This window comes from Diceros bicornis, chromosome 1 (assembly GCF_020826845.1).
Source record: "Diceros bicornis minor isolate mBicDic1 chromosome 1, mDicBic1.mat.cur, whole genome shotgun sequence".
NCBI lineage: Eukaryota > Metazoa > Chordata > Mammalia > Perissodactyla > Rhinocerotidae > Diceros > Diceros bicornis.
The window spans coordinates 11,382,190-11,404,100 of NC_080740.1; the positions used below are offsets into that span (position 1 = coordinate 11,382,190).

A 21,911-nucleotide genomic window follows, 5' to 3' on the forward strand; every position below is an offset into this window, starting at 1 on the left:
TTATTTCTTCCCTACCTAAAACCCTACCATATTCAAAATTTATTCAGCACATAAAAGGTTAAGAAAATTTAGTCCTACATAAAAGCCTTCCTTAAACCACACACAATGCCAACAGTCTCCCCAAATTTCTAATTCATTTTTCAAGGATTCTTTTAATATAATTTTTTAAGAATTTGAAAATATTCGCAAAATGACTTAACTGCTGTCCACTTTTCCCTCATAATTGAGTAGTGACTAAATTCTGTAGGGTAAAGTTGGTAAGAGTTGTGACCTTAACAATAGTTCCAAAAGTGATTTCAGAGATGTGCAGCTGGTTGGTTAAGTAGAGAAATTTAGAAAGATAACCATATTTTTCTCATTTGCTTTTACCAAATGTAGCAAGTGTGTTTAAAGCCACTTCTTGGTGATCGAACAATACCAAATCTCACTTTGCTCTAATTCTCTTTTCCTTCTAAAATCACTGAATAGAACATTAACAATGGCTGATGATAAATATAATCAGAATCTAGTCTTGTCAAATAGATTTGAAAAACAAGTAAATTCGTGTCTTTGTGAAATAAAGTTTTCCTGTATATTTTCCATTGATGATTAAACCAAACTGAGCACTTTTAATTTTTCTTTGACCTGGGGGTTAAGCAAGTTTTGTGAAATAGAGTCATGTGGGGTTCTGAAAGATCACCCATTCATCCCCAAATTTAAGTGAACCCATACAGTGCAAGACTCATGATAATCTCTCGTTTAATGTTATTAATGATCTCCATGAGAAGGAGATAGGGAATGTTTCCTAGAAAACCCATTCTAATATCCTATTACCATCATTCTCAGATAGTTTTTCCAATTATCTAAATCCATTGCATTAGAATTTGAGCCCATTTTTCCTTTTTAAGTTGGAGACCAAAATCTAAATCACAGCCATTTCTGTTATTGAACACAATTGTTCAGTTGTCCCTCGGCGTCTTGCTCAACTGAAACAATTTCCTTGTTTTGAAATTTCAATTTCTAAGCTTCTAAGTAAGATCTTTGTGATCTTGCTTTGAACTCTCACTATTTTTCACATCCCTCTGTTTAATTAAGCTTGAAACTAGAACTAGTGGTCTAAAAAAGGTTAAATAAGGTACCCACCTCTTCATATACTATCTTTCTTACGTATCTGTTCACTTTTATTTACTTATTTTTTGTTTACTTTTAAAATTGGCCTGCCTTTCTAATCTATGGTTAGTTTATTATCTTTTTTGTGTCCTACATCAGAATCTAACTATAGGTGCCAAAACTAATCCTTCTCTAATTGGTATTTTAAAAATGTTTTCAGTTTATTAAATTTGAATCTGTTAGCATTCAATCACTCATAAAACTTAAAAAAAATAGTTTGAATTTTAATCTCATTGTTTCAGCCTTTACTCTTTCCCCAATTATGGACCCAGAATCAACTTATTGCATATCTGCTATATTTGTAAATTCCCATATTTACAGTTATTTATATATAAAAATGTAATATAGAAGAACTAGTTTGAAATTAGTCATTTGCATATAGTGTAGGAAGTATGGATATGTGTTAAATCAACCATCGTGCTGCTAATAGGGTTTTTATACTTTATTAGGAAAATCTGCCTCATGTCTCACAACAGAAGCACAGAGAAGGTAGTCCATAGGACATAGAATACCATAAGTACAGTGATGTGAAACATCTGTGTGGCAGACAGCTGCAAAGGTTGGAAGGGAGATTTGTGGGAAAAGAAGCATGCTGATTTCTGTTGGCTTCCTCAGTAATGAAGTTGAAGGCACATTGGTAGTTTTCCAAGATAAAACTTCTCCGTGTGAATGCTCCTTCTGGAGGGACACTTTTAGAATAATCTGGAGTTGTGTTTTTACCTTTATAATAGTCATCATTAATGCAGTGGCATTTATTCTTAAGATATCTCTTTGTAGATATTTGTGTTTTTAAAAATTTTTTCCTTTCTTGGGAATGGTTGAAACAAACAGCATAGATGATCAGATATACTGAGTTAGGATGGAAATCAGCTGTTAAGTTGAGGAAAAATCCACCCAACCCCAAAAGGAAGTCTGAGGTTTTTCATTCCAAATAGTAGAATTAGTTAATTATAAACAGACTTTTGAACGGGGCTCTAAAATTATTGAAAACCCTTGTTTTCGAAAACAAAGTCACATAAATCCTGGCTTTGTGAAGGAGGTTCTGAGACACACTGCTGTCACTTCACTGCGCTCCAGGACTAGAGAAAGGCAGCACCAAATGGTATAGTTGTGATTGACAATGACATATAGTTATTTAGTTCTTTAAATCTGAGTCCTTCATTTTTAAAACACTATAAAGATTTTCCTGTAGCATTGTGGAAAGCTGCCAGCATAGAACTTGGGTTGGAACCTGACTCCAGGCCCTCGGTTTGCACCCTAATGCAGTATCACCTCTTTTGAGTTAGTTAGTTTCATCAGCCATGGAAATACTCAGAGGGAAAAAGCAAAATTAGCTTTTTTGTTGTTATTAATAATAATATGATTAAATTTTCTCTAATGTGCAGTGCGCTAAGTGTTTATATTATGTTTCCATGGGAACTTTCCCTGTATGTACATTTTACCATTTCCCCAAAGAATGCAGTTATAAGACAAACATGAAATTTGGCAGTTAAATGAGGTAACGGTTATGGAATTTCAGAGGATAGAGAATTGAATTAAAATAAAAATAGTCAACCACACTTTGGTTCCATAAGTTGTTCATGTCAATCAAAATAGACCAAAGCTTCTTCCAGAAAATGAATGCAGAAAAACCTTTTCTTTAAAAAAGGAGAAAAAGGTTGTTTAACATGTTTTTGAAGAGTCCAACTCTTTTTGTTGTTGTTGTTTAGTTTTGTTTTAATATAAAAGGATAAATAGTGACTTTAAAGACTATTTAAGTACACAGCAATGTAAATGGCCACTAAGTTTTCATTGTAAAAATTAATGAATCTAGACTTTAAAATGGTCTGAGGAATGACCACAGCTAATAACAGTTCATACCAGACCAAAAATAAGGAACCTATTACAGCCCTAATCTGATTTACAACAAAATCACATCATTTTATCATTAAGGGTTTTTTTAATAGATTTTATTTTTTGGAGCAGTTTTAAGTTCACAGCAAAATTGAGGGGGAAGGTAGAGATTTCTCATATACCCCCTGCCCCTACTCATGCGTAGCCTCTGCCACTATCAACATCTCCCACCAGAGTGGTACATTTGTTACAACTGATAAACCCACGTCGACAGATCATCGTCACTCAAAGTCCATAGTTTACATAGGGTTCACTCTTTGTGTTGTATATCATGTGTTGGACAAATGTAGAATGGCATGTTATTTACCAGTCTAGAATCACACAGAGCAATTTCCTGCCCTAATATCATTAAGTTTTGACAGAGTAGATGGAGCTCAAAAGTACCCAATTTTGTTTTCCAAGGACTCCTGTTTTGGGATTATCAAGAGCAAGACACAAGATATTATAGATACTACAGATATTACGACTCTTCTCAGGGGAACAGACATTACCCATACAACTAGTTTTAAATCATACAGGATATAGCAAAACAACCACTACAGGTTTTCTCAGAACAGTTCCTTCTGAGCTTACTGGCAACTAGATTTTGATTTTTGAAAATCTAATTAAAAAAAAAAATCTTTATGTGGTAAGCCACTGCATTTTCCCTATGTTGAGAAGGAATCTTGTATACAACACTGCCAATTTTATACACAATTTGAATTTTGTTAAACAGGCCAGGCCATTCTCTGTTAATCTGGAGGCATTATAACGTTGCATTTTATGATGACATGTTACTTTTTATTGCTTGAGCCCATTCTTTCTGATGCTCAGGGTTGTTTCCAATGATTTGTAATTATGGACCTAAAATACATCATGTGGGTACTTGACTTCCTGTTCTCTGTTTGCATTTCATGCTAAAGTAAGCCTGGAACCAAGACCCTTAAGAATTACAAACATGGTGTGTAGAACATAGAACAAAAGGTAGAACTGCAACAAAAGCCAAGTAGCCTCTGCTGGAAACGTTTTATTGTTTATTAGAAACAAGGCTACACTACAGAGTTGAAAGGAAGATGAAAACAAGTGTCTCAACACCTGGAATCAAGTGAAGAGTGGTATTAAAAAGTTTCATATCCTGTTTTGTCGAAACTCTCTGCATTATGGACAATGTAACCATTTATACGTAACTTGGGGACATTTGATGTGGCTTTTTTATTGTTTTGCAATCTGAGGCACTCCCTCTCCCCTGAGACACTATGCAGCTTGAGGAGGGAGAAAGCTGGAGGCCGGGGAAAGAAGCCTCCAGAATAGCAGAGCTAAGTTCTCCTGCTAGGTTTCGAGTTGCTGCTGTAGTTTCTGATAACCTATCTACTGTTTCCAAATTCTGCATTTATATATTTTTCGGACTTCTCCTTATCTTAAAACTACATAATATTCATTTTCCTTAGCCAAGAACAGTCATTCATACCTATGGGTAAAAGCAGTGATAACCTTTATGATATAAAACAGGTGATCAACTTGTGACTATTAAATGTTCAATTGTCTGTCTTTGGGTTAATCTAAGTATAATCTTTAGACTCCTCTCCATCACAAGGCACTTTTGGGTCACCCCAAAATACACAGCAGCAGTTAACAAACACTGGACGTACAACTTTTTATTAGTAACTTGTCTAATCAACTCTTTGAAATTATTTTTCTAGCTAAACAGAATATATCAGAGGCTACAACCATCGAACTGAATATCCTTGCAGAAACTGTATCACCCAGTTTATCTGAAGAACTGCAAATGGTACCTGACAGAACTACACCAATCGCCCCATTAATCACCGAATTACCTGTTATTACAACAAAGTTCCCTCCTGTGGGAAATATAGTCCATTTTGAACAGAAAGCCACAGTTCAATCTCAAGCTGTCACACACAGATTAGTCACTGAGTCACCCACACCTGCTGGGAGTACCAAGAAGCCTGGGGATATGGACTATTCCTCACCTTCAGCTTCAGGACCACTTGGAAAGCCAGACATATCTCAAGTTAGGGAAGAAGCGCCCCAAAGTACAACTGTCATCTCCCCTCCTACTGCTGATTCATGGGATGGTGTCACGGAAGATATACAAACGCAAGAATCAGTTATACAAATTGAACAAATAGAAGTGGGTCCGTTGGTAACATCTATGGAAATCTCAAAGCACATTCCTTCCAAGGAATTCTCTGTAACTGAAACACCGTTTGTATCTACAACAATGACCCTGGAATCCAAAACTGAAAAGAAAACAGTAAGCACTATTTCTGAACCAGTGACCACAAGCCGCTATGGATTCACCTTGGGAAAAGCTGATGGTGAAGACAGAACATTTACAGCTAGATCTGGTCAGAGCACCAAGGTCTTTAGCCAAATACCTGAAGTCATTACAGTGTCAAAGACTTCAGAAGACATCACCCCCACTCAACTAGAAGACGCAGAGTGGGTCTCAGCATCGACACTTGTTTTACCTGTAACTATGCCTGACGGTGACGAATCATCCATGGATGGCTGGGAAGAGAAACAAACTAATGGTAGGATGACTAAAGATTTTTTTGGCCAGAATGTGTCCACCACACCTTTCCCACCACAGCGTCATACAGAAGTAGAATTGTTTCCTTATTCTGGTGATAAAAGATTAGTTGAGGGAATATCCACAGTTATTTTTCCCTCTCCACAAATAGAAATGACGCAAGAAGGAGAAAGAACAGAAACACTAAGACCAGAGATGAGAACAGATACTTATACTGCTGATGAAATACAGGAAAAGATCACCAAATATCCATTTGTAAGAAAAATAGAGGAAGAAGGCTTCTCTGGAATGAAGTTCCCTACAGCTTCTTCAGAGCAAATTCATCTTACAGAGTCTTCCGTGGAAATGACCAAATCTTTTGATTCCCCAGCACTGATAACAACAAAGCTAAGTGTGGCACCAACAGAGGCAAGAGATGTGGAGGAAGACTTTACGACAACTCGGGTTGGATTGGAAACAAATGGCTATCAAGATACTACAAAGTATGACGAGGGTATTACAACAGTGCATTTGACCCACAGCACTTTAAATGTGGAGGTGGTCACTGTAACAAAATGGTCATGGGATGAAGATAATATAACATCAAGGCCTTTATCGTCCACAGAACATGCAGGCTCTCCAAAATTGCCCCCTGCCTTACTCCCCACTATGGGAGTGAGTGGAAAGGATAAAGACATCCCAAGTTTCACTGAAGATGGAGGAGATGAATTTCCTCTTATTCCAGGGAGTACTCAAAAGCCATTAGAGGAGTTTACTGAGGAAGACACAACAGACCGTGGCAAATTCACAGTTAGATTTCAGCCAACTACATCAACTGGTATTGCAGAAAAGTCAACTTTGAGAGATTCCACAACTGAAGAAAGAGGTTCACCTATCGCAAGCACAGAAGGCCGTGTTGTTTACGCAACCATAGAAGGAAGTGCTTTGGATGAAGGAGAAGACGTGGATGTCTCTAAGCCTGTATCAACTGTCCCCCAATTTGCACATACTTCAGATGTAGAGGGATCAGCATTTGTTAATTATAGTAGCACCCAGGAGCCTACTACTTATGTAGACACTTCCCATACGATTCCTCTTTCCATAATTCCCAAGACAGAATGGGGAGTGTTGGTACCTTCTGTTCCATCAGAAGGTGAAGTTCTAGGTGAACCCTCCGAAGACATACATGTCATTGATCAGACTCCCCTTGGAGCAACTATTTCTCCTGAAACTATAAGAACAACCACAGACATCACACAGGGAACAACTCAGGAAGAATTCCCTTGGAAAGAACAGGCTCCAGAGAAACCCATTCCTGCTCTCAGTTCTACAGTTGGCACAGCCAAGGAGGCAACAACATCTTTGGATGAACAAGAGAGTGATGGGTCAGCATATACAGTCTCTGAAGACATATTGGTGACAGGTTCTGAGAGAGTCCCAGTTTTGGAAACAACTCCAGTTGGAAAAATTGAGCACAGTATGTCTTATCCACCTGGTGCTGTCACTGAACACAAAGTGAAAACAGATGAAGTGGTAACACCAAGCATGGGGCCAAAGATGTCTTTAAGTCCAGGGCCTGAACAAAAATATGAAACAGAAGGTACCAGTCCAAGGGAATTTGTATCACCTTTCAGCACTGCTGTTACCCAGCTTATAGAGGAAACTACTACTGAGAAAAGAGAGAAAACATCCCTAGATTATATTGATTTAGGCTCAGGATTATTTGAAATGCCCAAAGCCACAGAACTTCCAGAATTTTCAACAATTAAAGCCACAGTTCCCAGTGATATCACTGCTGCCTTCAGTTCAGTAGACAGACTTCAAACAACCTCAGCATCCACTGAGAAACCGCCTCTCATCGACAGGGAACCAGGAGAAGAAACAACCAGTGACATGGTCATCATTGGAGAATCAACATCTCGTGTTCTTCCCACAACCCTTGAGGATAGCATAGTGAAGGAAACGGAAACCGATATTGATAGAGAGTATTTCACAACTTCAAGTACTCCTTCTGCTACACAGCCAACGAGACCACACACTGTGGAAGGCCAAGAGGCCTTCAGACCTCAGGCACTTTCCACTCCAGAACCCCCCGCAGAGACAAAATTCCGCCCTGACATAAATGTTTATATTATTGAGGTCAGAGAAAACAAGACAGGTAAGTCTTTCCTTTCTAGACATACCAGTCAAGGCAATCAGCATTTTATCTTGAAAATTACTTTTGGAAAAAAAAAATCAACATACCAAATGCTGCCATTAGAAGATAACTGGAGTGTGAAAAAATTCTGTGTTTTAGTTTCATATATTTGTACAAGAATTGGAAGAATATGTTAAACAATTTGGAAGAATGTTAGATAACGATTTTATTTTAAAATTCGTGAGAAGCCCTGCTTTGTCATCTAATATAACCAAATCATCACTGTTACGTCACTTCAGAACATGCAGAACAAAGTGTTTTAATTTCAGTGTCTTTCCATGCATTACTACTCCAGTGTAGTACTAGACTGTGTTAACATTCCATTGGTCTTTAACTATTAACCTTCAGTAATTACATTGTGGACAGCTAAAACCCTATTGCACATCCCTACGGCTGATAGAATGACATGTAAAGGTTTGCTTTGGTTTTCCTGTTCCAGGAGTTTACAGGTTTATTATATGGACTTCTGGGGTGGGCAATAAGTGTGTAGTTTAAATGTTATTTTAGTGTAAGTTTAACATATTTTTAAGCTATTTTCCTTGGATATTTTAATGAAGCTTTAACTATTAGAAAAAATATTATCTAGCTCAGTTCTGGGAAATGCTATACTTCATTGTATCAAAAATAATTTCAGAAGATGGATATGTCAGCATTACCTCTTTCCCTAAAAACGAGGCTGTAATGTGATTTATTTTATGATTTAATTGTTTTATCTCTAGGAATATTTGTGATGCCTTCTATTCTGTTCAAACATTTTATTTATCTCTCTGGCGAAATTCTTAAAAGCTGTTTCTTTACATTGAATAATACCTGCAATTTTCATTACCAAACATGACTTATTCCTTCCAAAGGTGAGACCACACCATCTTTGAAGTGTGGTAAGCTGAGCAGAGAACACGTAGTCTATTCAGCTCTATAGATCAGTTCAGGTTTATTTGTCTCTTTTTAATTGAGAAGTTAAGATCATTGATTTTCTAGTTTTCATATGAGAACTAAAAGAATAAGTATTCATTTTTCCTTGACCTGGCTCTGAGAAGTCAGGCTAGAAGAATGTTGTTAGCAGGTTTTTCTCTTACTTGGAACACTCCACTCAGGGTGCCATTTTTCTTCAAGAGCGGTGCTGTCCTCATTAGAGGGCTCAGAGGAGCACCTGTTGAAAGCAAACAGGTAGCTTTATTGCCAAGTCAGCTGGTTTCCTGCTGGGTAGGTGGAAACTTCACTTCTATAGGCTTCTGCTATCAAGAGTTCTCTCAGTGTGAAAGCTCTTGCGGGGCAGTGAATGCTGGAGAAGGGACTGTGTTCGAGGATATTGAAGTTAGTCTCCACTTTCCAGTGCAGCTGAAAGAGGCCAGGGTTGGAGCATTATTTTCCTGCTAATGATGCTGTTTCTTAGACATCATAACATGTTTCCTTTCTCTTACATTCCTTTTCTGCCTCTTGGAACTGGAGTCGGAGAGAGAAGACGAGTTGCTGAGGAGTGGGAATGAGGATTGGTATTAGTAGGGCTATGAAAAGGAAAGCACAGAATTGAAGAGAAGCGAAAAGGAATTACTACTAACACTTAATTTGAGAATTGTTAAATTTCTTGAATGACTGATTATGCAGAAGTTTTTCCCAATTTAGATTAATTTCTTGTTAGTGTAGATACTAAGTTGAATCAAATAATAGAGAAAACAGTAAAAAATGTTCTGCTTTCAAAAACTCTTCTAAATGGGAAACTGTGTGTTAAGGTTAGGGTGATCAAATTACAAAATGGAAAAAGTGAAACTCGATCTCCCTGGAAGAATTGGCAGTCATCAGAAAAAAAAAAAAATCTAAGTTTATAAATGGTTACTCAAATGGAGGGTCTGAGTAACCTAACCCAGAAACCATTTATACAAAGGTGCTTATTTATATTTGAGTTGTGAATTTAATTCAGCTGGGGCTGGCAGACATGACTAGGTGTTTCCTCTTCGTTCTTCCACTTTTAAAACATGGGACCATGATTTGCCTTCAAACTACTTTTTGTTCAGCGTGGTAACAGGGGTCTCTGTGGAAAGGGAATAGTTGGTTATCTTCATCAGGAAGGGATTTTGGTGGGGGGGGGGTGGATAGAGCATGCATCCATCTAGTCCCCTCCCTCCATCTCTCTCTCTCTCTTTTATCTATCATTTTTGTGTGCTATATATATGCCTTTCTCCTTAAGACTAAAAGCATTGTTTATTGTCTTGATAAGACAATGAGGTTTACTCAGATCCAACTGCTTACTTTTCCTAATTTTGTTTTCTATGAGAAATTTAATTTTTCAAGCATTTTGAACTTCGACTAGGGAAAACTCTAAAGCAGATGTTAAATTAATGAGTTCTAAGGCGGGTGTACGTTAGTAAGGAAAAATACGTCTGCCTGGAAAACCAACCTTTTTGTGTATTAAGGCACATTTTTCCACACTGGAAAATCCTGGGTACATGTATGAACTTGTATAAATCTATTCACAAACATGGAATCGACCCCAACACATACCGTATATCCGAGTAGGCAAAAATCCCACCCATGCTACACTAAACCAAGGCATTCATAATTTTTTTGCTGCACTCAGCCAGTCATATAAATCTTGATTTTTTTTTTACTGCTATGAAACAAAACATGCTACTCAGGATACGTTTATGTTGTATTTGCTCATATAGGTCTTAATAGCAATGTAGGGTGCTGTTGCTGGAGGGCAACTGTAGTTAGCAGTTAAAAAATCTGAAGGAACTTTTCAGCTCATAAAACTTTTATGAGCTGAAAAATGCTATGGGGTGTGTTTAACAGTGGTTCAGGGGATACTGAAAACATGACTCCTGTCTATTTCAGGAGTAATTTGCACACCTGCATTTCGAAAAATTATTGAAAGGTTTTCTTTGTGGATGTGTATGAAGTCTATGGGGTTTAAAGGTGTAGGAAGAGTTCCTTCAATTCTGACCTCAAAAAAAGGAACGCTTCTTCTCTTAATCACCTGAAACGTCACAGGGTAGTGTGACAGAACTGTGAATGTTTTTAAAAACTGATGTACTGATATCTTTAAATCAAGGAATAATTTGGAAATATACAGATAATAAACACAAACGTTGTTATGCAAATGCTCATAGTTATAACCTTGAAACAGGTGGCTTATTAGTTTTTTTAAGACAAGTTCATGTATACCACATACTATTTGTCAGGCCGACTTGATGTTCTTTGACTTGTCAGGTGTTCTTTTTTGTTAGTTTTATAATTTATATCTATCCAAATCTAAGTGTCAGGCAGATATAAAGCCAGTATTAAACTAAAATGATATAAATATTAAGATATTAATAAAATTATTAATGTAAAGATATTAAAGATTATTGAGATTTGGAGAAAGATAATTTTGGTCTCCAAATTAGAATTCATTTTGCTTGGTTTCCTTATTGAGAATTATGGTACCTTATTGCTTACATCATTCAGAAATGTCTCGTGTATGATTAATCTCTTCTGCATTTTTATTTGTGCATTTGAGAAATATACATAAAACTAAAGGTTTATTTTCTGAATATTATGGTGTTGAGGACAGCATAAAGAATAAGGGACGTTGACTCTGAGAACAAGAGATATCTGGGCAAATGCCAATATTTATATCATTGATTGCACAGTCATTTTTTTAAAAGTAATGTTTACACAGGATAGTCTCATATAATTTTTAAAATAACCTGTTTTTCATTTTTATAGAATTTATTATGTAGAAAAATTACTTTCAGATTTTTTATTATAGGATCAGATTCCTCTCTTCAAGTATACTCTTATTCAGGGCCTTCATATTTTGAGCAGATCAAAGAGTGGCTGTTCTGGTAAATGTTTGAGGAGGGAACTCAGGAGTCCCATTTTCTTGGGACCTCTCCTGCATCCCCTGTGGTAGTTTCTAGAACAATGTGTAACTCTGAGTACAGCTAGAGAGAAAATGAAATTATCTAGATAATTCAGAATAAAGCAGAAACAATTACTCATTCCTGAATGAATTGAATTTTTTAAGTAAAAACACTTTTAAAATTGTTCTGATTATCAATACCTTCATCTCGCTATAATGATCCACATTTATTAACATTTACCTTTCAATAACTTTGTATGATGCTGAATACAGCAAATTAAGCAAGTCTAGTTTCAATCTCATTGATGCTTATGTGTAATCAAGATAATCTCTGGTTACAGTGCAGAGTATCACATGCATGTGCAGAGGGAAATAATCCTAGATACTTTCAGACCACGTTTTACATATATTATTATGTTTAAACCTCAGAGATAATTTGGAAGACCACTAGGGAAGGTAGTGCAGATGGGAAAATGGAGGCCCAGTGGGTCTAACACTGTTGGTCCTGGTCTGGCAGTCTGGGCACTCCTGGGGGCAGTTTTGCAGTGAGATGATTCTCTCCCTCGATGAACTCAGGGAAGAGTCAGAGGATGATGACCCTCTATTGGCTCAGGTGCTGCCCTGTCCCTCAGTTTCTGGAAGAGCAAAGACTCTGGAAAGACTGGCTTCTCATTGGCAATCTATTGGTTTGTTAAGAGTAGATGACTTAGGTTTAGTTTGCTGTTAACATGGGGGGACTATGCATGCTATTCAGTTAACTGCCATGGCAAGAGAACAGCATGCTGAAATCGGTAGCCCTGGTTCTGGGCTGCTTCTTTCCTGCAGAATTTTGGAGCACATCTCTGAAAGTGGAGGAGGCTGTTGCCTGTACACATGAGTGGTTACCTTTGCTGGGCTGCAGCTGTGGCTCCCTGCCAGAGATGCACATTTTTTCTGCAGGGAATTGGGATGCCTTCTTGGCTGCACAAAGTCTAGAAAAGGATTGAGTTTTTCTTCTATTAGTCAAATAGTGAAAGGACAGAGAATGTCTATTTTCCCTTTGTCTCTGTAGTATGAAGAAAAAAATTGATCTTAATGTTTCTAAATTATTCGTGAGCTTAACACTACGCTGCAGACCAAAGACTACCTTTTTAAGAAGTCCTTCTAAGGAAAAGATTTTGTATGTACATACCACTCACATAGAGACACAAACACACATAGAATCTCAATTTTTAAAATGATCTATGAATGTTTTATTAACCCACTAACTTCGAGGAAAAATTTAAGAAATTGAAATTGTTTTCTTCACAGCTTGAGGTTTAAAAATAAAAGAGGTATTCCATGGATAGCTAACAGGAACTTTGTTATCTTCTTCCTAACATGAACTAATGCCTGTTCTTTCTGAAAATAGCATTTGCAATTACAACTTACCATTATCAAAACTACCACTGAGGTGTGGTGTTATCCAAAGATAAACACTACTTGGCTGTCATTGGCAGTGACCTCGAGAGACAGGCACACACTGTCTTCCAGACAGTGCAGTCAATCAAGGGTTATCTTCAGGTAAAGCTACACCATGCCTAGTCCTTCGACAGATAGTCAAAGGGGCACAAAATAAACGTAAACCGTAGGCTTTGCTACCGAATACTTTAAATGAGTTTTGAGGAGGCAATATTAACACAGTCAAATATAATTGCAGTACAGAAACACACAATTACACACAAGGTAGTGTGGTACTGACTGTGAATGGCAGATGAGGTCAGGAAAGGAAGGAATCAGTGAAGGCAAGGAAGCCAGAGAATATTTCATGAGAAGGAAGAGACTTATGTTGCTCCTTGTTAGATGGGTAGATCAAAAACAAATTACTGCAAACCAGTTATTTGTCTATTGCTTTCCAACAGCGGCTTGCCAGTGTGGTTAAGGAGCCCCAAGTACAATTAGGCATTTTTCTAAATAGGGCTGGGATGACAGAGAGGGCACAGCCTGCTTCAGAGGCTGAATGCCTTCTTAGGATTCACCTAGAAACCTATGCAAGTTCATGGAGACCAGAGATATTCAGTCCACTTCCTCCAGCAGGAGTGTTGTCATACTTCTCTGTTCTTCATAATTCATACTTTTTGATAAAGATAGCATCTTCTGTAGGTTTAACTTTTCAAAATATATTCCCATGAAGTATCATGGCTCAGAGTTACACTCTTGTAAAGTTAAATGGCATAAAACTACCTTTTGAAGAGTAGGCTGCACGCTCTAGATGGTGATTTGAAGGTTTACGACCTCTTAATTCAAGTGAAATCTGAATCAGTCATATTACAGCTGCAGGTGCTACAAGGGTGGGAGTCTAGAGTCAGTCTCTCCTTTGTTTATGTGCAATATGGACCCAGGAATTTCCTAATTTCTCTGTCAGAATTTTTTGCCAGTAAAATGGATGTAATAGCTATCATTGTATATAAAGAATTATATTTCCTAAACTTTGACCCATGCTCTTCTTCCAAATCACAGGGATTATGAAACAAGGAAGATGTACATATATATAGATTCAAACACTATATACATACATATACATACATACATATACACATATATGTATACACACCTATACATATAATATTCAAATACATTTTTCCCTGTTTATTCAATAATTAGTCAAATAATTACGACGCACTAGGTATTACACTAGAACTGGAGTTTTGAAGCACATGCTGTCTGTGATCTTCTGAATGGACATGGATGGACAGTCAGTTCACTCCATAGGATAAATGGAAGAGGCAGTTGATGTAGTGGAAAGAACCTTTGGAAACAGACCTGGGTTCGTTGTCGACACTGTTATTTGCAATATAATCTCTATAGGCCTGAGTTGTTAGAACATTAAAAATATATACTAATACTACAAACTCACCAGATTGCTTAAAGGGGAAAAGGATCTCTTCAAAGGCCTGCCAGTCACTGTGGGAGGCACATGGCACATTGAACCCTCCATGCCTGGCACACGGGAACGACTTTGGACAAATTAATCCTCTCAGCTTTAAGAATTATTTCATTCGGAACTTCTAAATGTAGGCAAATTTAGATTGTTTTGTAGTAAATAGGTAACAATTGAATTAACTTAGAATTCAAGATGATTTCTACCACAGAGACCCAAATATAATTATACTATAGTATCTGCTTGACTGCAAGAGCTTGTTAAAATTTAATCCTCTGGATTGTGTTTGTCTAGGGTGATGCCATTTTGGGTGCAAATCAGAAGCAGCTGCAGCCCTTATTTAAAATTTAAATATAGTATTGATTCTATGGTACCTAGGTGTAGAATTCATTAGCTTTCTTCTCTTTTTCATGTGTGAAAATTGGGCTTATGATTTTGATAACTGCCAATTAAATTTTTTTTCCAAAGAAAATGATCTTTTTACAAATTCTTTATAAATTTTTCCAGGTACTGGGCCTAGCCTCTTGAATATTCATAGAATGCATGGGCATTCCTGGCTGTCTTTTTGTTGTTGTCAAGGAAACCCCTCAGTTCTCTACACAGGGATTACATTCTTCTTTCTTAATAGCTCTTAGATCATTCATTTGTGCAATGAATAAAAAATGTATTCACGGGCCAGACAGTGTTCAGAACTTTTCTAGGGGGAGGGGCGTAGCTAAGGGGAGAGACGTGCCTGGTGAGAGGACCAACAAAGATAAAAGAAGAGAGAAAACAAGTGCTTTCTGAGGTTTTATTTTAATGAAGTAAAGCTGAAAATTTTATGTTTTCAAGAAGGCATTGCCAATTTTTGTCAGTTTACAAAATTTATAACATTATACCTCAGTGAGGCCAGTTTGTTGGGTACAAAAAGAAGACGTGGTTAATAAGTGGCTTCGTTGATAGAACCATTCCAAGAATGGGGGAGGAAGGGTAGTGATGTGTTTTGGTGAAAACTGTTGTATATTTTCTTCATTTGTATCAATGTATTTGAATTTTTTACAACATAATTGAGGCGATAGAAAATGTAAAACAGGGCATGATGTGGACAACTGAGAACCTCTTTTCTTGTATTAAAAAATGGTGTTTCTTAGAGATAGTGCCAGTATGTAGACTTTTTGCGTATGACTCAGGAGGGAAACCCTATCTATTGGCAAGACGGCTACAGTTATTCTTAAGAAGAGATTTCATTCTTTGGAGGAAAAGAAATTATTGTGAACCTTCTAAATACTTGCTAGAATTATTGGGGTAATGTATAAAGTATTTGTCCATAAATAATTTAAAGTCTAAGTAGGAGATTTTAAACTCGAAGGAAAGAATCTCTGGAGTGAGAGGAAAAGTTTAGTGGTATTTCAGCATGTATGTCTATGAAAATTTGTCGTACTGTGTCACGGTATTATACCGAGACTTGCTTGCACACGTGGATAACCAGTACACGCTACCTTCACTGGCTTCTATGACTTGATCTCTTGGCTTTGTAGCACAGTATTCCTGGTTTCTCACAGGGCGATTTAGTTGCTTTGGCCATACGCTGTGTAGAGTAGGTTTCCAAAGGTTTTGGTTTTTCTAAGTTGAGAAAGGGAAAATACGCTAATGTATATTTCAGGAGAGTAAAACAAAAGATAGTATAATTATCATTTCACTGTGCTGAAATCTTACCTTGCCGTGATTTATAGAGGAGCCCGTCTTACTATCTGCAAATAGAACATTCTCTGCCCATCTCTTCACACTCACTCCCAGGAAATGTTTTAGAGGTTTGTTAGAATAAAGTCATCTAATCAAGCTACTGTGTGGCTGGGGAAAAGAAAAGAACACAACCTATAGCTTAGTTGGGAAGACAACTTGAAATAGTAAGCAGGAGAGTATATAATAGAGACTAATTGCTTGCTTTAGTAAAAGGAAAAATAGAGGTAATATGAAATAAGTTAATTTAAGTAGCATCTTTAGCAGGCAGAGTCTCAGAATTGGCCACACAGGAAACTCTGGCCTCTCATCCCCTCACTGAGCAACCACCCAGTTTACCTAGGAAGGCCCAGAACTGCACCAACCAGGCACCAGCCGGCTGACCAACCATGATGCCGTTCTGCGTGGGGTTTGAGAACCACCAGGGAAATGGCCCAGTGCCCACATTGCTTCTCACCCTGGCTGTGTATAAGAGTCACCAGAGAGCCACCAGATAAAAATATCCACTTCCCCATTCCCCACCAGACAACTTGAATCTGAATTTCTAGTGGTGGGACTCAGGCATTTGTATTTTTTGTTTCTTTTCTTAAATTTGCTTCATTTATTTATTTTTTATTATTAGGTAACTGTATTTTTAAAGGCACTTCATGTGATTTTGATGAACAGTGGGTATTGAACACTACTGGTACATTGAAGGCTTTCTGACTTGCATACAGCAGGCTGAAATACAGACATTCCTGGAGAAGGGGCCGCTGTAAGCTTCTGCTACTTTCAGCTGTATCTTACCAATTTTAAGGAGGAAAAGAATGTGTCTGATTCTGTCTCCCCTCAGTGAAATGGTGGCCTTTGATCATATTGTGGGAAGTATAGTTTTTGTCACAAATGGTAAATGAACCTTGGCATCTGTAAGTAAGAAAGAAAAGAGAATTAAAAATCATTGAAATATATGTTTTTAAAAGTTTCAGGAATAATTGTAATTGAATTAAAATGATAGTGAAGGGTGGAGAATATATCTTGAATTACCCAAAACTATATACCTCACTTTGCTGTACCCAAGTTACCTTCTCTCTATCATCATGGAAATTAAAAGGATGTGTGCTTATGTCTTAAGGAGTCTTTTGGCTATGCTGCCAAAGTGAGATTGTTCATTGTAAATTTACATTTGAGAAAAACAGTGATTACCACCCTGATATAAGCCTATATGGATTTCTGAATTCGGAAAGAAAATGAATGATAAAAGAATATTGAGACTGTGCCTGCACATCTAGATTATCTGGATTTTTCTATCCATAAGAGTTTTTAGTGTTTGAGTTATCTCTATGGTCCTTTAGTTTTATCTCAGAATTTCAGTTGTGATGGCAGCCAAAAAATAATTTGTTCAGTCCAAAATGCAAATCTTTCAAACGAAGTATCAAAGGAGTAGAATGTAAATGTTTCTGTTCTTGATGATAAATAACTGTGTAGACATTCTTCCAACTAAATTCTCAAAAGAGGGGCTAAGTGACCAGAGTATGAAGAGTATTTACCTGTTTACAGGATCACTTTACTTTAATTTTGGAATATAGAATTTAGTAAGGGAGGTAAGACAAAAATGTAAAAACAATTAGGGAATTTATAAATAAGAAACAATATGACATAAGTCCTATGGCATACAAATCTAAGATACAACCAGTGTGGGCTGAGGCGTTTTAGTGAAGATATGTTGGAGGACTGAGGGCTTTAGCTGGATCATTCCTAAATGCATGATGATGTTCAAAGGAGGATTTATGAAGCATTCCAAGTTGGGGACGGGAGGGTTCTTCTTGAACAAAAGTCTGAGATGCGAATATGGAGGATATGGCGACACGGGCATGGAGCTGGGGCCTCCATTGCAGAGATGCAGAGAATGATAACAGAGGACTGAAGGAAGAGGATAAATGTCGGGGTGGTTAATGGAGGTGTTGAAACACCTGTTGGAGAGGTCAGGAGGAAGAGATGACCGGAAACTACTCCTGACTTTTGAAGAAAGGAGTGGCATAATTAGAAATAAAACAGTATTTGGTAAAGTTTAGCTGAGTAGCTGTAATTGGGGTGGCTTAGAAAGGAAGTATTTATATTTATTTATGAGAGGCACTTGTACTTTAGTCAAAGCTTTTACCTAAATTTTAAATCCTTGATTCTGACCAAAGCATTTTTCTGGTGTTAGGATATAGGGAAATTATCTATCTATCTATCTATCTATCTATCATCTATCATCTATTTACAAAAGGCTTTGACAATATTAGAGAATGGAAATCAAAAAGATAATAAAAGTAGTGCCCTGTGGTTGGTTTTTGTTTATTTGTTCTACTTTTAAGGAAACATTTAGAAAAATAAATAATCTGGCTTGCTTCTTTTTCATATGGCTCTTTATCTTATTGTTCAGAAATGCTTGACGGTCCCCAAATTACTTGATTATGCTTTCCAGAAAAGCCATTGCTCTTTAAAAATGGGAAGTTACGAAGTGTCTTAGGCCTTTTCTATAAGCAAGAAGAGCCCACACTCAATGGCGTCTCCTTCAGCGTACTTAGCCCAGATGACTGTATCTAAACACATTCTTCCCACTTGAAGGAAGAGCGTTATTGGAGGATTATCTGAAGTTGGGAAAAGAGATGATTCCCATTTATCATCCCCATAACATGTCTGCCTCTTAAAAGTGAGGCCATCGGAAATTCTTATATTGTTTATACATATATATTACCCTTTCTGGGTGTAAAATTCATGAATTGAGAAATATCCAGCTCCCTGCTCAGCCAGAGGAGGTTGTCAGTGTAAGATAACATGCTTGGGTGGTGCACCAAATGAACCTTGGCCGATAGAGCTAATAGGGAGACATGGGTCACAGAATCCAATGTTGATCTCTCAACCTTTATTTTAATCGCTCTCATCTCCGGGGAGATTGAGTATTGGTATAAATATCACATGATTTTCAATTATTGAGATAATTAAGGATGCAAAAACATCTGACAAGATTTGGAGAGGATGTTTATATCTTGATTACTAATGCCAATTTTTTTTTTAACATCCTGAGTTGGCACCATTTTTAGTGTCTCAAATTTTGAAAATGTTGAGGAATTTAGGGTATCTGAGAGAATCTGGTTGAAATTCACATTAGGTGGTTTTCTTTGCTTCATAAAGTGCCAGTTAGCATTTTAATTTAATTAAGAACATATCAAGGTGAATGGAATTGAAGCATTTGTTTCTGTCTGGTTATTGGATCTATAGGTAGGTGTCAGAAAGCTTAGACATCTTAAAAAACTTCCAGCTTTATTTAAATTCTATAAGTATTTCTCAAGCACTTCAGTGTGGCTGTCTATTGTATTTTTAAAATAAGGAAACAAAATCCTTTTGTTGCACATTAAAATGAAATCTATTTTACTAAAGAAATGTGATCCTAATATATCTCTGCTGAGTAGATTGCTATACACTTATATTTAATCAAAAGCTCTTAAACTTAAACTGTAAAATTCCCTCAAGAGAACGTGAACTTTAGCCAGCTGCCTATGCATCTTAGCAACTATGGTTTTGTCTGAAAGACTTGTGCTATGTCTACAAAACCCTGCCATGAAGTACTTAAAAATACTTGGTGAATAATTTGAGGTCAGCTAGCAATAAAGCTTTGTGTGAAATGCCATTAAAAAATCTATTAACTATGGTACTAGTATATTCAAGTCAAGCTGTTAAAATACATTTGTATAAACATAGAAAAGATTATACATATGCTGTGTAGAATTCTGTGGTTTGACTCTTGAAATCCAAATAAAAGTTATATTATCTTTAGACTAAAACTCTAAAATAGAGCAGTCTTTTATAAGAACTTGTTCATCTAAGAGCTGGGAAAGTTAATTACTCCATTAGGTCGTACTCTTACCAAAATAGAGCAGATCACCATTTGGGAAGGAGATACCTGCTTTTGCAATAGCACAGATGTCCCCCCACCACACCCTACAAAGAAACTTTTCTGGTTTGCAATAATTATGGCTCTTGCAACTCTCTAATAACATGTGTGGTGGGTGGGGGTGGTGACAAGAAAAGAGGATGAAGAAGTAATTTCAGAGACTGCATGAACAAAGAGGAGCAAATAGGAATATGAGCGAGATGTAGGTGGCAGTGATGCAAGTATGGGTGGCAAGAAAGAATTCACCTCTCTACACTAGATACCACACAGCCCCCATGAAACTTTATAAGTATGGGAACAAACTAGCCACACTGAGAGAATAAAATGTAGGTTGATCTGTAGAGAATCTGTTGGCAGAAAAAATGAACTTCAAAGCCCCAGGCAATTAACATTTCCCTCACCCTCAAACGGATATTAAGAAATCCAATGAAACCATTTGGAAGTTGACATAACTTATTTCAACAATGAATATTAGTCACTTAATTGTGAGACTATTCTTTTTAGAAAAAGGAAACAAAATAATTTCAACTCTCGTTTTGTATCTTTGTTTTATTTAAGAATTCCCATTTAGTAGAACATTTTTGTAATATATTAAATGAGCACTTTTTAAAATATATCTTTTCTTCTCCTTCACTGTTTACTATGAGTGCTGGTAGTTCTTTGGTCATTGCCAGCTTCATGGTACAATGAAGAACATAAGATGAAACGGCTTGAAATGTTTCTATGTTTTCTACCATTCAGAAGGCAAGTCAGATCAGATACTTGGGAGGCAGATGGAAGAAGAAATCCTAATTTAAATGTAATGGTTGATACATTAGCCATATGTACACTCAACAAGTTTCCTTTTAAAATAGGGAGAAAACAGTTTTTAGTCAGGCAATTTCTCTAACTCATTGGCAAGAGCATTTGTTTCAGAGAGAGAGAGAGAGAAAGAGAGAGAGGGAGAGACTTGGTAGATGCCTATAGGTCTCTATAATGTTGGTAAGCAAGTGTCTGTCATAGAATCTGTTACATAACAGGTACTCAGTAAATTTTGTGCAATCACTTGTCTCCTGGGGAGATAATACGGTTAGGTGGCATTCATGGTTGTGGTAGTGAATTTAATTTTGCACGCAAAAACCAGTGTGAAGCTGAACTCTGTGGAGTATATGCAAAGGCCATCTCTCTGCTGTGTTTGTATTGCTGTGATTGAAATATTGTGATATTTATTTAGGTTAGAAAGTGAAATATACTGCATCTAACAATTGAGTCTTTTGGTGAAATATTCTGATATGATGGTTTAAAATGCTAAGAAAAGTCCTCATAGATTTATGAGCAATAAGAAATGTTAGAGTTCCTTATCTAAAGTGGAAAATGAACTAAAAAAATGTTATACTTTGTTCGTTGGAATCATAATTAGAGATATAAAGTGAATGCCAGAGTCTTTAATTAATTGAATTAGGTAGATTTACTAAGAGTTGGTAGTCAATGAAATAATTATATAAATTGTTGATTTACAGTTAGAGTTCTTTTTTTTTTCTTTCCTAGAAAAAATTTTTAAATTATTCATCTAAGTGAGCATCATGACCTGTCAGTTCCTTTGACACATTGGCATTTGATACACTGACATACCTTAGTGTCTTCTCTCTCTCTGCCTTTCTCCACCCCACTTATTTTTAGAGTGACCAAAATCATACCTGATGGAGCCTCCATCTATAATTATTCACTAAGAAGATCATGGGATATGTTTATATCAATTTTTTTTAAATAGTTATTTTTAAAATCAAGGAATTTATTTAGAAACTC

The 21,911-nt window shown here is 36.7% G+C and overlaps 1 protein-coding gene across 2 annotated transcripts in view; it reads left to right on the plus strand.

Moving 5' to 3' along the window:
- The window catches only part of VCAN (versican), a 105,531-nt gene that overhangs the window by 38,845 nt on the left and 44,775 nt on the right, over window positions 1-21,911 (plus strand). Inside the window, exon 7 of one of the 2 annotated variants that reach the window (XM_058525967.1) lies at window positions 4,722-7,712. The exons of the other annotated variant lie outside the window; for it this stretch is intronic. Within the exon in view, the coding sequence (XP_058381950.1) occupies window positions 4,722-7,712 (2,991 nt within the window). The remainder of the gene's footprint in view (window positions 1-4,721; window positions 7,713-21,911) is intronic. 2 annotated transcript variants of the gene reach the window in all.